Source organism: Mastomys coucha, unplaced genomic scaffold (assembly GCF_008632895.1).
Source record: "Mastomys coucha isolate ucsf_1 unplaced genomic scaffold, UCSF_Mcou_1 pScaffold3, whole genome shotgun sequence".
Classification (NCBI taxonomy): domain Eukaryota; kingdom Metazoa; phylum Chordata; class Mammalia; order Rodentia; family Muridae; genus Mastomys; species Mastomys coucha.
The window spans coordinates 34,569,455-34,586,333 of NW_022196909.1; the positions used below are offsets into that span (position 1 = coordinate 34,569,455).

General features: G+C 45.4%; 1 protein-coding gene across 40 annotated transcripts in view; it reads left to right on the forward strand.

The window, feature by feature from the left end:
• The window catches only part of Ank3 (ankyrin 3), a 642,120-nt gene that overhangs the window by 288,771 nt on the left and 336,470 nt on the right, over nt 1–16,879 (forward strand). For 25 of the 40 annotated variants that reach the window (XM_031347655.1, XM_031347654.1, XM_031347656.1 and 22 more), the window contains exon 1: nt 13,013–13,583. The exons of 4 other annotated variants lie outside the window; for them this stretch is intronic. In XM_031347655.1, the coding sequence (XP_031203515.1) occupies nt 13,470–13,583 (114 nt within the window). In that variant the 5' untranslated portion in view covers nt 13,013–13,469. Of the gene's footprint in view, nt 1–13,011; nt 13,584–16,879 lie in introns of those variants that run through there. 11 more of the 40 variants (XM_031347688.1, XM_031347694.1, XM_031347695.1 and 8 more) reach the window with 6 other exon arrangements.

Below are 16,879 nucleotides of genomic sequence, written 5' to 3' on the forward strand. Positions count from 1 at the left end.
ACCCCCCCCCCCAAAATGCTAACTTTGAACTTAAAAAAAATGCTAACTTTGAACTTAAAACAAAACATCCAAACAACAATTTAGAGTTTGGGAATTTAGGGTTTTTTTTGTTTTGTTTTGTTTTTTTAAAGATTTATTTTATCTGTGTAGCTACTTCAATTGCATGTATGTAGGTATACATGTGTTCAGTGTGCTTGGAGGCCAAGAGAGGGTGTTGGGTCCTCAGGAAATGGAATTCAAGGTGGTCGTGAACCCCACCATGTTGATTCTGGGAACTGAAACCAAGCCTTTGGAAAGAGAGCCACAAGTGCTCCTCACGGACAGGACAGATCTCCAGCCCCTACAGTCAGGACTGGAGTGATTTGGAACTGCTGACAAGCTGTAGGCAAAATGGAGAGTGAGCCGTTATCCTCAGCCCAGATCGTAGATCTAGCTAGATTCTGATTCTGTCTTCTGACAGAGCCATTTCTCTATACAGAAAAGGCAGCTCAAGACCAAGAGGCAAGCTGGGGTCTGAGGATTTGGAAGAGATCTATTATAGTGGAAGCAAGACTCCAGGCTCGGGCCTTGGTGTTCCAGAAACTACAGAGATACCCATAAAGTAAATGAATGGAGTTGGGAACCGAACAAGAGAAATGTAATCAAATTGCCCCTGTCCTTGCAGAGATGCCCAAGCCTCACTGATAAGTTGGCTTTCCCTTTCAGAATCTGACCTTCTAGAAACATCTTGTTACTTACAGGGTGATGTGGGATTGCTTGTAGCACTGGGCCTTTTGAGAAAATCTTGGAGGCAATAAAATACTGCCCATTCCTGTGGAACAGTCATAGAACCACTTAAACCTTATAGAAGAGGGGATGGAGAGATAAAATAGCAAATGAAGAAAGAACACTGGCTGTTCTTGCAGAGGTCCTGAGTTCAAAATCTCAGCACCCCAAGTCACCATGGCTCACAATGCCTCTATATCTACTGTCAAGGGATCTGATACTCTCTTCTGGCCTCCACAGGTACTGCACCCATGTGTGCATACTCTTAGACACACACACACACACACACACACACACACACACACAAACATAATATTAAATAAAAAAGTAAACGTTCCCTAAAAGAATATTGTAGAACTACTGGTATGATTATATTTTGAAAAATTAATTACATTACATTAATTGCCTTTTAATGTAAAGAAGCTTCGAAACAAGGCTAGAGAGAATCCACGCACTATTAACGGTGGCTGTTTCTTCACGGTGACGGTGTGGTTTTATTTTTAAAGGTACTGATTTCATGGCCTGTTTAGGGAAACTCGGTTCTTCCTGGAGAGCTTTCATATTTGCTGTTAATATTTACAAATTCTTGAGAAGATCAACACAGCCACTTCCTGATAAATGTAATGTTTTCCTGCCACTGTCATGGAGCTGGAGGGATAGCTCAGCAGATAGATAAGAGCACATACTATCTTCCAATACACCTGACTTTTGTTCCTTGTACCATGCCCAGTAGCTCAAAAAAACCACCTGTAACTCCAACTCTAAGGGGATCTAGTGCCCTCTTTTGGCTTCTCCCAACATTCTACCCTCAGGTGCACACACACACACACACACACACACACACACACACACACACAATTAAACATAAAAGACAAATCTATAAAAAGCCACCATGCTTGTGAGAGAGGCTTGTACAAAGGCTTTGGTAAACAACCTAGTCTGCATTTTTATTTTATCTTATAACTGAGTAGTCACAGGGTCTGAAATCTTAAAAAATAATTGAACTGGCTAAGAACTATCCTTACAAATTGATACAGGATTGGATGCGATTCCAGCTGCTTCTCAACCTAGTCTAATGGACACATACACACTGAGTCTCACACATTGAAGTCTGTACTAAAGTGAGTCTTCCTTAGGTTCCTTCCATTTCTCTAGTTAGTAGACTATAGACTTCGACCCAAACCCTATTAGACAGTGGTACCATCCGACCAAAGCAGACTGAACAATAGATTGTAACATATATAGTTTCTTCTTCTTCTTTTTTTTTCTTCGAGACAGGGTTTCTCTGTATAGCCCTGGTTGTCTCTGGAACTCACTCTGTAGACCAGGCTGGCCTCGAACTCAGAAATCCACTTCCCTCTGCCTCCCAAGTGCTGGGATTAAAGGCGTGTGCCACCACTGCCCGGGTATAGTTTATTCTTGCTGGCTTGGTTGTCCCAACTACGTTCCACACAGTAAATGGTCAGCAAAATGTCCAGTGTAGTAGAAGCCTGTCATCTACATGTGGGTACTGACACATTCAGGACCCCATACATCATATCAGATGAGGTGTAGATCTGGAACTCTCTGCGGATCATATTTAAGGGCAGACGATAAAGCTGTCACCTATGAGAGTCACCCTGCCATTTTAAACTTGCATGGATGGGTTTGATTTTCTTTGCCACGGAACAGCACATGTAACATGATAGCTGTACAGAGCTGAATCGGGCTGACACATGTCGAGCACACCTACACCCCCCCCACCCCACCCCCAGGAGCTCCCGCCTGCAACTCCACGATGCAGACAACCTATCCCATGTCAACACCTGCTCATTAGGAACCGGACCAAGACTCCCAAGGGCTCTCAGATGGCCTCGCTCCTGTGTCTCTGCCAATCTGCCTCAGAGTTTAAAAAAAAATCAACCTTGAGATGAAACTCTGGCCTTTCCTCGTAGCTAATCCACCAAACCATCTGGCCCCATGGTTTCTTGAACATCGTCTAGTGCATGTGGAAAAGGGACGATGGGTGCAACCAAAGAGCAGATCTGTCTGTCTACATGTCTCAGAGGGCAATGCACTGGTACTGAAGCAGTTTGGATGGAATTCAACGTAGAATATAAGCCTGAGTTTGTCTTTCCAGAGTTTGTCTTTAGTTATAAGATCTTTGCTTGAGGCTTCTTATCCTGCTCGCGAAGTGTGGGCAGGCCTCCAACTTGAGTTCCTCTAATAAAATAAAGGAGCATAATTATGACTTTTGAAAGAGATTTTTCCCCTTTAATTTCCTATTAGGTTTAATACATTATCACATGGGAAAGACTTTTCTGAATATTTATTGCCTTGCTCTCCAAAGTAATTGAATAACTTAGTAGGGCATGTATAGAATACCATATTAATTCAAGCACCCTGGGCATCTGTTAAATTTGGGTGTCTTTAATGCACACATGAATTATTCTGCTTAAGCAGAAGATGTATCTAATATAAACCCTTTCAGTATAGAAATTATAACTGTTTCATCTATGTGCATATGGCTTCCACTCAAACCCACAAGGTAGATTCTGTATGTCAAGTCTGTCTACCCACATGTGTGTATACTCACACATATACATACATGCATATGCCTTGTGAGTATATGCACAGAGATACAACATGTTCATGTATGGATGAATGCTGTCTGCTTCAGGTTGTACCTCAATGCTTCTCTTTATTTCTCGGAGACCTTACAAATGGTTTGTCAGTAATTTTGTGGAGTATGAGAACTCAGCAAGTCACCGGCCCTGAGCCAACTCCAGCCTTGCTTCCAAATACAGCCTGAACGTGAAGAATAATACTTGTATTTATCAGTGGTTGAGGACAGATCACTAAGTAATACCAGTGACATGTGACACTTAACATTTGTGTCTGTGGAATTTGATTGGGTCAGAGCCAGCCTACCACTTATTACCTCTGGCTGCATTCGCATCAACAGCAGAGTCCAGCAGGGCTCCAAGCCCACCTGCCTAGCAGAGATGAGACAGACCTACCCCTTAGGAAATGTGTTTGCTGACCTTCTTAAAAGAGTCAAATATTAAATACTACAAAAATCTACCTGAACCAAACAAGAACTCCTCGTGGTTGAAAAGAACTGGCTTCTTTCATTCGACCTCCTCAAAGAGACGTTAGGAAAGGGAATAATCCATCTCAAATTTTATCTTTAGTATACCAAGCTTGGTGATGCATAAATCCCAGCACTTGGGTGGTGGCACTCAGGAGGATCAAAAATTCAAAGTTCTCCTCAGTTACATAGCAAGTGCCTTGGGCTACATGAAATCCTGCCTCAATGAAAAGTCTCTAATAATTTTCTTCAAAACTTCGTAACATGTTGTCAGGCAAAGGCAAGTAAGAAGCTAGAAAGTCGTAGAGAATGTCATATGAATCTTAGAGATTTATTTTTATTGTTTTTTAATTTGTGGTGTGTGTGTGTGTGTGTGTGTGTGTGTGTGTGTGTGTGTGCGCGTGTGTATGCCTACAGAGTCCAAAAGAAAATGTCAGATCCACCTGGATCTGATGTTACAAGTGGTTGTGAGCTGCCATGTGGGTGCTGGGAACCGAACTCTGGCCCTCTGCAATCGCAGCAAGAGTTCTTAACCACTGAACCATGCCCATCCCCAATCATGTGAATCTTAATTGCCCTGGTTCACAGCGCGCCTTCTATAGTAACATGGGCTAGAAAGCCTAGTGAGATTTGCCGATTCATGGGATGCATAGGAGCCTCGAATCCCACAAGTGTGCTAGGGAGGTCAGCATCAGCCAGTGCTTCTCTGTACAAGATTTGCTTTCTGCAACACTCAGGGTTTGTCACCATCCGCTATGGAAGCATGCTGGTAAGATGGGAAAGTCGCAAGTTCCCACATCTTAGAAAGACAATGCTATAAACCCTTCCTATGGCTGTGGGTTGTTATAGCTAAGAAAACAGCAAGGTTTGTTTGTGTGTTGAGAGAAGATCTTTACAGGCTGACTTGAAATGTGTTTTGTAGTTAAGGATGGCTCTGAACTCCTGATTTCCTAGCCTTTGCCTTCTGAGTATTGGGGTACCAGGTATATACCAACACATTTAGCCTATTGGGTGCTGGAGATCAAACTCAGGACCTTATGCATGCTAGGCAAGCGCTCTACCACCTGACCTACATACCCAGTGTCAGCATTTTTATAAGACATAAACCCATGTGTCTCACACTTTGATATAGACTTGTGCCTCGGCTTTTGTGTGACATTAGACTGACTGCCTTTATATGATATGGCATCGTGTTCCTCTCTCTTACTCTTACCTACCACTCTATATACTGCCTCGCCACTGACTAAATGTTTTATTGTCTAGAAGCAGAACCCCTTTCTCGAAGTGTATCACCCCCTCTTCTACATAGGGTTGGGAAATGATCACCATTGTTTTGGCTTCAATGCTGATTTCCTTCCAAGCTGGTTTGACACTCACCAACTCTTTGCCACCTCTGCCTCCCCAGTGCTGGGCTTGAAGGCATATGCCAATGCACCCGGCAGGCCACCAGCTTTCTGGCTCTTCAAATCTGTCCTTTCACACCTTTGCTGTCAGCTACTTCCTTAAATAGTTCCCTAGAAACTGAGCTGACCTTGCCTGCATCTTGATCAGAGAACAACAGGGAACTGACACGCGTCAATTTTCAAAGTCCATGATGGGAAAGAAACTTCACTGTGCCTTCCACTGAACAGCTAGGAAGGCAGAAGTGAGGTGCACAGAGGGTGAGTTACTCAGAACAAAGTGGGGGGACATGCTGTTTTGGTCGCAAGCATGACCTTGGTGGAGGGGGAAAAAAATCAAAGAAATCCCATACTGTGTCACATTTGCCTACAAAGGAGACATGTTTGCACAAGCACACGGGAAGTGCATTCCATGACTTGATGGTTGGGCTCCACCAATGTCTTTGAAATTGTCACTGAAGGGTGAGTGGATGATCAGGATGACTCTAATTATTCAAGTGGAAGAGAAGAGAAGAGACGGAAACGCACATCTGATGTCCGTCTTCCGTAACAACATCAGGACCAAACACATGACCTGAAAAGTCATCAATTTACTATCAAAATCATTCTCTCGGTGCAATGATTCCCTGGTAAATTACCACCTAAATGGAGTAGAATGCTTAGTAAATTGGTGCTTGCCGCCATCTTTGCTTGTTTTTGTTGGGAATCTAAAGAAGGCAGGGGGCAGGGGGCAAGCGGCAGGAGACAGGGGACAGGGGGCAGGTTTATGAACAATTCTCTGCCTGAGCACTTTCAGTCTGGCATTTCTTCAGAACATGTTTTAACTATCTGATATTGTCTCACCATCTTCTTGCTTAGCACCCCCTCCCCCCACTGGCCCCTAACTCTCAGGACTGGAATGCTCTTAAAATGAACTTTTGTCTATCTTATATGCCATTGTAGCACCTGAATGGTGGGGATAAAGGGTGCTCCCTGCCACCTGGCTAGCTAGCATGCAAGTGCATGGCTACGTTGACTGGGGTGTGAAGGGTTAACTCATAGCCTTTTGACTGGGGAAAGGTCTGCACTCCTAATCTAGAAAGTAATGCTCTGGGAGCTGACCTGTGATTCTGTCCTGTCCACCCTTCCTCTGCTTCCATTGTGTGCCACCTTTTTTTTTTTTTTTTTTTTTTTTTTTTGGTTTTTTGAGACAGGGTTTTTCTGTGTAGTCCTGGCTGTCCTGGAACTCACTCTGTAGACCAGGCTGGCCTTGAACTCAGAAATCCACCTGCCTCTGCCTCCCAAGCACTGGGATTAAAGGCGTGGAGTGTGCTACCACCGCCCAGCGTGTGCCACCTTTTAAAAATCCCTGTTTATTTATCTCATTGTTCTCTCTCACTGATATTTAAGGGGGGGGGAGGGAGGACCAAGTCTCATTCTGTGCATATGACCCAGGGACCAGACATAGGACCAGCACCGGGGTTTGGAGAGGGAGGGTCATATGACCAGTCCGTGAATAGTTGGTGGTTAGTCAAGTGCCTGGAAACCAGGATATGAGATTGACTCAAGAATTTCGTAGTATCTGCTTTTGGGTTTTTGGTCACTCTTCGAGGTACATTGATACTGCTAGCCACCATAGGTGTGAAATAAACCAGTTACATGTTCCATTCTCTAGAAACAGAAGCCCACACTTGCAGAGTCAGCAACTGCCAGAGGCATGGGGCAATTGCTTTTTGTTTCTTTATTTACTTTTTACGTTTTTAGAACAGGGTCTTGAAGTGTAACCCAGGCTGACATCCTTCTCACGATCTCTTTCTCTCTAGTTTTTGACTTCTAGGATAGTACCGTTTTGTAGAGTGAGCGCGTGTTCCCTTCTTGAGCGCGTGCGCAATGGCAGCTGAGTATCCTTTGATGCTTGTTTTTGGGTCATATCTACTTATAGGAGTACAACTTTGGGCAAATCGGGTCCTTTCTTTGTAGATACAAACGAACCGCTTATGTAAACCACTTCTGTCCCGTGGAGACAGAACATCCCCCGACAAGTCATTTCTTAGTGGTGCATTTTTAAAGGGAGAAACTATAGTTTGCTTAACTCAGTGGTAGATCAGTGGGGACAATTATCTTGATAATTTACATTTTCTTAAGCTTAAGCCTTAAAACGTGGATCTGTGTCTTATTTCATGAAACTTAAGAAGAGTACATTTGACATGTAAAAATTGTCCCAGATATGCTTGGATGTGTTCAAGTCCCTGAATTGAGTATAGGTCATAAACTTGAACTTTTTAAGTAAATTAAAAATTACTTTCTCTAGATGTTCTAGTCCTATTTCAGACCCAGGAGCCACCTATGTGTATGGGCAGCAGCTGATGAGTTCAGGTTAGAATGTCTGCTTAAATAGACCCTCCCTAGATAGCTTTTATTTAAAACACCCAGTGACTTCTGTCACCTAAATGGAGAACATTCAGGAGTAGCGAGCAGGTGTCTTTGAAGTCTTCTGGTCTGCTTCCTCCTCCGGTGGGAATCCAGAGAGGGAAAGGCTGTCAGACCGGTTCTGTCTGTGCACCACTCCCTTGTGCCTGCTGAGCATTCGTTGCCCTGCCTGGTACGGACCAATGTCCTCTTTCAAGTGGACAGACACCAGGGGTGTGGCTTCGGTGCCTTCCTCCTGCGTTGAAGATCCCTCATCCCCGTGCTGGCCTGTGTGTCTGTGATGAGAAGATGATGGGGAAAGCCATCCCCCGTGAGTGTGGATCTGTCCCCATCTGCCCGTGTGAGGTCACTGAGGCAGCTGGCGTGCTTGGGACAGCTGGCGCTCTCTGTAGTGCTGAGGTCAGCCCCAGTGAGTTGAATGGACTGTCTTCTCAAGGGATGGAGGGGAGAGCCGGGGCTAAGACAGATGGTACCAAGGCCAGTGCTGGTGGGCCACAGGTGTGGCTCCCCAGGAGGAACACAGCCAGGGAGTCCTTCAGAGACACTCACACCCTTTTCAAGCACATAGCGGTGTTTCATCAGCAAGTGAGGAGTGAGAGTGGATGAGTTTGGAATTTGCCAGGGTGCATCCTCCTCTTAGCTGCTTGCTTTCTTGTTTCTCCACATCATTCAGAGCTTGCTCGGAGGCCCCCTTGTTATTGTCTTTATCTAGGATGCCAAATTTAATGAAATAAAAGCGGGTCCATTTTTTCTTTGTGAGGGGACAATGTTTTGACTCTGTTAGGATGAGCTCGCACTATCTCTCAGAACAGGGGCTTGGATTCATCAGGAAATACCATTCACGCCATCCGAGCAGACACATCACTACTGACATCCTGAAGTCAAGCTGGGAGTGCAAATAGCTAGTTTTGAATTTGCTCTCCACTACCCTATAGTATAATGTATAGAGAACTATAGAGTCTAAACACTTCCATACAGCTTCCATACCTCCGTTGCGCAATATCTCTTTAAAGGGCAGATCTGGGAGGGAATCAGAGATGTGTTTATCATCGAAATACATTGTACGAAATTCTCAAAGGAAATAATTTTAAAACGAGGGAGGGAAAAAAATGCACAACTCTCCTCACTTCGGTCGCCCAAATAGTCATGTTATTCCCATAGAAATCACACACGTCATCAACTGCCTGTTGACTCAGTTCAACGGTGCAGAAACACAACGTGGAATGAATGATAACCAGGAGAGGGCCAAGTGTCAACTGGATGAACTAGTGAAGTAATCAAAGTGTGCTTTGAGATAACGAGGAAGGCGTACGGGAATGGAAGAAGGGGGAACAATCCTTGGCCATGATATCTTTGCAAATTCTCATATCAATTCATTTGAGGTTTTTGATTTTTTTTAAGCAGAGCATTTCGTCCCAATTATTGAGCCCTAATCGAGTATTATTTAAGAAATAACTCATACTCTATTTAGCAATTCAGAAAGCAGGTTTTTTTTTTTTTTTAAGATTTATTTATTGTTATACGTAAGTATACTGTAGCTGCCTTCAGACACACCAGAAGAGGGTGTCAGATCTCATTATGGATGGTTGTGAGCCACCATGTGGTTACTGGGATTTGAACTCAGGACCTTTGGAAGAGCAGTCAGTGCTCTTACCCGCTGAGCCATCTCACCAGCCCCCAGAAAGCAGTTATTACTTTTCCTTAGTAGTAGCTGCAGGGTCTAACGCTGCATCTACAGGCGTCATTCTGAATGAAAGTCATTGGATCCGGTAAGCAATCAGGAATGACTTTTTGAGTAGGAGTCGCTTTCTGACATCAGTTGTGATAACAGGTTGCACACAGGAGAAAGGCCAGGACTCGAGGTGGTAGCAAGCTCACTTTGGGGGCCACACATCAAATCTGACTTCCAGAGGAAGGTGGAAGGAGCAGGAAGGTTGACATTCTCTGCCTCTTCTCTGGATTCAGGCAAGCAGCTGGAGCCTTGCACCCCATGACGTGTGTTTCTCCCATTGGAGTTTCTGCAAAAAAGCTAAAGTTTGAAAATCATTCTTGCCCTATATTTCGAAGGGATGGAGTAGGAATTCTTGTTGTTGAGACTTTCACAAACCAAGAACAATTTTCTCTTCCTTGAGTCAAGTCCCTGGAGAGCTGGGACTACACTTTTTAATAGTTTTTGGCGTTCTTTGCTCTGCCACCACGATCCTGTCTGTGAGGAGTGGGACTGGAAAGGTTGCTCTGTATGTGAATGGCCACCAGCCTGACTTCCTGGATGCTCCATCTTGCTTTGTAGTTCTGCACCAGCAACCCATTCTTGCCTCTGTTGGGGACCCACCACACCCTCCAGATGTCTATGGTCCCTGCCAACCAGATCATGGTCCGGTCTCACGTCCGTTGGAGCAGGATGGTTCAATGGAGCTTTAGTCAAGAAATGAAGAGACTGACTGACTAGTAAAACACTTAAGAATGACTCACTGTTTGGGTGCAGGGCTTTAAGCAGAGGATAAAAAAATTCTAGGCTGTGCCTTAGAATGTATTTTTGATGTGTTCCTGACTTACTAATACAAGGAAGTGGCCAATAGATAGATTTTTTTTTTTCTTATTACTGTATCTTAAAAGTCATGCCCCAGCCTCAGCTTCTGGTCATTTTGGAGAAGCAAAGGATTCTCCTAGGAGGGAGTGCTCCAGCTTCTCCTCTATTACCGGCGGAGATCAATGTTAGTGTACTATTGCTTTGCCAGCCTCCCTTGGAAAAGTTACCTTGGTCAAGGGTACGTATAAATATGCTACATTTTAAAAGTATCATTAACGTCTATACAGGGAGAAAAACAGATCCAGAAGCCAGAGGGAGAGTGGCCAGTTTTGTAGCTGGCTGCCCTCTTCAGCTGGCTGAAACTGTGCGAGTATTCCTCAAAAGTGTAGGACTTAGAGAGATGGCACACAACGTTTTCACGCTACCCTTTTCTCTCCCCTACTTAGGTTTTGTGGAGGGAAGAATCCTGGTGGGAAAACCTAACGCCACTAATGGGTTTCCCACCAACCCAATTAGGACTCGTCTGCTTTTGAGTGTGAGTTAGATTTAGCTCTGCGCCCTCACGGCCTTTGTCTGCTTCTCGTTTGATAAGATAGTCTGATAGGCAATATAGAATATAGAAACCGTGTGTGTGTGTTTGTGTGTGTGTATGTGTGTGTGTGTGTGTTTGTACGTGTATCTCTGTGTGTCTGTGTGTCTGTATGTGTGTGTCTGTGTGTGATGTGTGACTGTGTGCATGTACGTATGTGCTTGTATGTGTATGTGTGTGTTTGTGTGTGTGTATCTCTGTGTGTCTGTATGTGCGTGTCTATGCACACGTGTGCTTGTGTGTGTGCATGTGGACACATGTGGATATGCATGTGCACACACACAAGTGTGTGTGTGTGTGTGCATGTGTGTATGCCAATGGAGCCACATGACAACCTCATCTAACATTTCCTAGGTACCTTCTTTAAGGTAGTGTCTCTCATTGGCCTGGAGCTGACCAAGTATACTGAGCTGGCTGGCCAGTGAGTCCCCTGGGTTTGCTGTCTCTACATCCCCAACTTGGATTACAAGTGTGAGCCGTCACGCCTGTCTACTTTGTATCCAGTGTGGGTTCTGGAGCCCATCAACCCATCGGCAGGTTTTTATGACATGCCATTTCCCCATACCTGAAATGCTTTCTTCGTGAAGATACTTCTGAGGAAACCAAGCCTGTGTGAATAAGCGTACACAGTCGGCCCTCATTTACTGTGTGACCAGGGCGCTTCTCATTTGATCTCACTGACAATGTGCCGCCTACTTCTAATAAGAACGGCCGGCTGTGAGCCCTGCATCTTCCAGGTCCTGGCAAAGCCTAGAAGCCCTTCCTTCCGCGGAAGAGAGGGACCTTAGACAGCTATAGCGCAACGGTCTGTGGATATTGTTGCTAAGAGTCTCACTCAGTGCTCTAGACATAAACCAGATGAGAAACAGCTCTGTGGAAGCCCAACCCAAGCCCCACAATGCCCTGGGCTTAGTGATCCCTCTGTTGTGCAGCTCAGGGCTTCTTCCTCAAAACCCAAGGTGTCCACCTCCTGAGTTAAGGCCTGCTGTGCTCAGACCACACTATGGAGCCCCTCTTTCCATTCCCCTTACTTTCTTGGTGACGTTGAGATGTCTTAACTTGCACTCACAGGCTTGGGGCCCAGTCTAGCATTTCAGGTGTTTCTTGCTAAAATTGTTAACGTCAGCGCTGGTGTGTGTGTGTGTGTGTGTATGTGTGTGTGTGTGTGTGTGTGTGTGTATGTATAAGTTTGTGTGAGTGTGTATGTGTACAAGTATGTGTCTATGTATGTGTGTCAGTGTGAGTGTGTGGATATGTGTATGTGTGTGTCACTGTGTGTATATGTGTGTTTGAATGTGTGTGTATGTGTGAATGTGCCTATGTATGTGTGTCAGTATGAGTGTGTGCATATGTGTATGTATGTGAGTGCATGTGTGTATGTGTATGAGTGTGTATATGTGTATGTTAGTGTGAGTGTGTGTATATGTGTATGTTAGTGTGAGTGTGTTGTATATGTATATGTTGGTGTATGTATGTGTGTATGTTAGTTGTGTGTATGTGTGTATGTTAGTGTGTGTGTGTGTGAGTGTGTGTGAGTGTGTGTGTGTATGAGTGTGTTTCATTCCCTACTTAGGAGATCTCATCCAGTGCATGCTTAGAAGACTCCAGCATCTCTGAGCCATGGTGCTGGTTCACTTCTCACAATGAGTATTCAGAGGCCGCAGTCACCAAGGACTCAGGTCCTCCTAATAGTAGCGTGATTACAATAAGCCCTAGCATGAAAGCCACCTGGAAACACTGATGACAACTCCCCTGCCCCTGCTCTCTGCCCCTCACACCGCAGTAAAGGAGAGTGTTCCGGGAAACCTCTAAATCGGGCATCTGTCCCTCACAACAGTGGGCTCACGCCTTTCTGGATAGTGTGTTGTCATGAGCAATGTTGTTTTTAAAAAGACAACAGACCCTTCTGTAGTCCTCTCCACAAAATGCATCAGGACTAACTGGGCATAATGGATGCTCTGTCGAGGCCAGCAATGCATGCATTGTCTGCCTGAAAAATTCGCTCAGCGTCTCCCTGGGAAAACGTGGCTGGTTTATTTTATATATTTCGCCACCATCAGCAGTTGAACTCGTGCTGCTTCGTTCTCGGAAGGGTTAATTTTTCGCTTGGTGCGGATCTAGGCTGATGGATAAATTGCAGCTCTCTCTCTCTCTCTCTCTCTCTCTCTCTCTCTCTCTCTCTCTCTCTCTCTCTCTCTCTCTCTCTCTCTCTCTCTCTCTCTCTCTCTCTCTGTGGAGGATTCTGAAGTCGTTTCTTCAGGATTAGTGCCGGCTTCTCGGCTGCCGCATGTGTGGTGACTCCGGATCTTTCTCCTTTACAAGAGCCACCATTCGCAGCCTTCCCCCTTTGGAGGAATCACTTAGACACTTCCAGTTGGTGGCAGGGGATGCGGCCATAACACAGCTCCTCCGGTCCCAGCTGCCTCCACTACAGCCTCTGCCCCAGGATGGCTGCGCTCTCTGCGAGAGGGGAAGGCTCGGCAAGGTGTAGGATGAAATCCGGCCCCTGCTGTGGTGGGTTTTGAAAGCTGCAGTTTTCCCAGCATCTCTGCCTCTCTGCCTCTTGGATGCTTCCCTGTCCTTCTGCTCAGGCTCCTCTCGCGTGAGGGTTATGCTGCTCTATGCCTGACTAGAGAGGTACCCAAGGAGATCACCTTTTCAGAGAAAGCTCTGCGTGCTTGGCCGGGGGTCTTTTTCAAATGCATTATGGCTCATGCCGCCTCCCAGTTAAAGAAGAACAGGGATTTAGAAATCAATGCGGAAGAGGAGACTGAGAAAAAAAGGAAGCACCGCAAACGGTCCCGGGATCGCAAGAAAAAGGTACCTATGTGTGCCATGGCCTCTCATCTTTGTGTATGAATCTCCTTCGACATCTGTGGCAAGCACGGGGAGTTCTTTTTCACGTGCAGCATAGAGCGTAAATTGAGAGTAGAGATGGGGGGCTATCGGTAGAGCATGGTCCCAGGCTGGGCTTGATCCAAGGATGCCTTTCTCTGGGGGCTTGGGGGGGAGGTTATGATTGCAGGGCTCTGCGGAAGGTGCGCCTCACTTTACAGAGGCTCCGGCACGGTTGTACAACACTCAAGGGTGTTGCCAAGGAGTTAAAAGTTACTTTCTGTGCAGCTGGGTCAAGGTTAAATCGACTGCAGGTGACTTGTGTTTGCGGGAGAGCCGGGCCTTTGTACTTCTTAGAGGTTCGTTGTGCGGAAAAGCAGCTTTGTGTTGGAAGTGTGTCACATGTGTGTCCGTCTTGGGCAGCTTTGTGACCTCAAGCTGGCTCCCGTTCTGTCTTCTTGCTGTCCTTGGGCCTCTTATCTCTAGGAGGCATTTTTTTCCAGCTGGGGTTCTGCCTTGGAAATGAGCTACTAGAAATAACTTTTTGTGTGTGTGTGTGTGTGTGGTTAAATAGAGCTGAAATCAGAGGTTTGAGTCTTACCTGCTGGGTGAGAGTGATCCTAAATGCAGGAATTCCTGTGACACTGGGGTGGAGGAGAGAGCCCTTTGTAGCCTTTATATCACTGATAACCTGAGATCAAAGCCCTGATGGGGCACTGGGTTCCCCCCCTTCTGATGTCGAGGACTAGGGGAGGGGGAGAGTCAGGAGAGAGATTCTGGGCCAGCAGTATTTCATTGCACCTAAGGATTTCTTACTATTTGATAGTTTTGCCCTTTAAGATGACTCCTGGGTACCAGCTGCTCTGTGATCCTCCAAAGGACTTTCCCTGCATGGCAATTAATAAAATTTGACCAAAACCCAGTGATCTGACTATGGAAGCCAGTCATAAAGCATTTTGATGTGTCTTTGTGTGAATACCCCATGGGAAAGGAGGCGTCTCTATAGTTCTCTGCCTTGGTCGGTCTGCTTTGCAAATGACATGCAAATTCCATCCATCTAATCTACCTCTCTTTCAGAGAGAGAGAGATGGCTATCTGGCTGGGGTATCTTACCCAGTTCCTTTGGGGTTAGGAGTAGGCCTTCTGCCTTTTGTGTGTGTGTGTGTGTGACGGAACAGCCTGTAGGAGGTAGAATTTGGAGGGCTGCGGTGGTTTTGCGGCAAGATGTTACATTTGCACATTTTCCCCTTGGGGTGTTGGTGTAAATAAACACCTTGGCTCTGCTTTCATGAAAGTACAAACTTGGGGTAAGGAATTCTGTGATGGCTTATTTCAAAACCTCGGATCGCTGAGTTAGGAGAGGGCCGTGTTTTGCTAGGCTCTAGTCTTGCTTTATTCTATGGGGTTCGGCGGGGAGAAGGTCAATATGGATGGCCTCTTGCCAAACAGCCCTGCCTCCACTCCCTGATGCTAAATGGCCTTCCATGACACCGAAGTAAAGGGATATATATATATATATATATATATATATATATATATATATATGTAAAGATTTAGTGTCATCCTGAAGGTTGATGGCAGGACCTATATAGCACAATGGCTGACCTGAACCCCCGTGTGGCTTTCTAGTCAAACAGTGAGATAGAGTTGCTTCAGGACTCACTGAGCTAGAGCAAAAGCTTCATGGACCAGAATGCTTTGCTTAGAAGTGTGACAATCTGCCCAATGTAAATTGTCTTAGCAACCACATAGCGCAATATCAATATCGCCATTGTGGACAGGCAAGCTGATGTAGATACATTGTTCTCAGGACACTCCAACAGGAGCTGCAGAAAGTGGCTCAGGAATGACACTGTCGCAGTGTCACAGATGTATTGCCTGAAAAACAACCAACGTCCTGCGAAAGATAGACCCCCATGGTCAGATTTTGGGGGTGGGGGCGGGCACGGATGTACAGAGTTACAATTTGATTACTTTGAAGACAAACTCCCTATCCACTTTGTATCTAAATGTAACTTCCATTCTCTGACTCGCTTGGCTTTGAGCCTCTCCTGAACCTTTTCCTAGAATCCTAATCAGGGCCGGTGCGCTACTTTGTTCCATAGGACAGACCCTGTGCCAATAGAAGGGGAAAGCTGTTTGTAAATATGGCTTTGTGGGTTGGTTATTTATGAGGAGAGCTGTTCATATGCAGAACTGCCCTCTAGGACCTTCTACTTCCATAAAAGTAATAGTGAACACTCTCAGACAACCCTTTATAGAAATAGGGCTTAGGAAGTATCTAAGCTGCTGTTATATAAAATATCCTCTGACTTAGAAATGGGAGACTTTGGTCCATGGTAATCCCACAGTTCAGGTTTAAGTAAGCCCAAGATGACCCTGTGTTGAGCGTATGACACAGCAGCAAACATCATGAGGTAAGATTAAATATTATAATCTAATCAGAATGCCTAGGAACCACAATGCCAGACTGACCTCCACGGGATTCCTTGAAGCTCAGTTAACTGCACATTTATTTTGTTTTAGATAATGTTAGCTAGGGGCACAGGCTGCGCACTCGTACACGCACACTAAAAATGCTAATGAATTTGTAATTAGTTGAATTTTAATAAAGATGTTTTATTTTGGGTAACTTAAGTAGTTTTAAGTGGGTTGAAAACAAAGTGCATCTAAGAAATGCATCTTCAAGCCTTTATTAGGGGGGTTGAAGGTGGGGAGGCTATTGGAGATGGACCCCAGGTCCCTGCACATGCTCAGTGGTACCCACTCGCCGTCTGAGATCTATCCAGGCCCCTCGTTCTGTTTGAAGTGACTACAAGCAAAGCTTTAGTGGATATTGGTTTGAAGACAGATAGCTCTTCCCATAGTTCCCCACGGATCTTTCTGACATAGTTCTGTTTCCCTGTACACACTCCTCCCCTAATGGGCTGCTTAAGGCTTTCAGCAGAAGAAGTGAGCCAAAGCGGGCACAATGCCCCAACTAGGTGATGCCAGGTCTCTGTTCTTGGCAGCTGGCAAAGGGAAACTATGTCACCGGCCCATAGGTGTGTGTGAGTAGATGGCCCCACCTGCCATGGATCCAAGGAGGCATGAGCTTCCTTCTGGCAGCACCTGTGTGGTTTCTGCATGCCCCTTGCTGCCATTATCCATGTTCTCTACACATTCTGCCCTTCCTCCACGCCCCATGAGGTAGTAGCGCATTTCTGCACTGAGAACCATCAAGAAAAATAGATCTAATTTATACAGCATCTTGTCTCTAAGACATATGACTATCTTTTTTT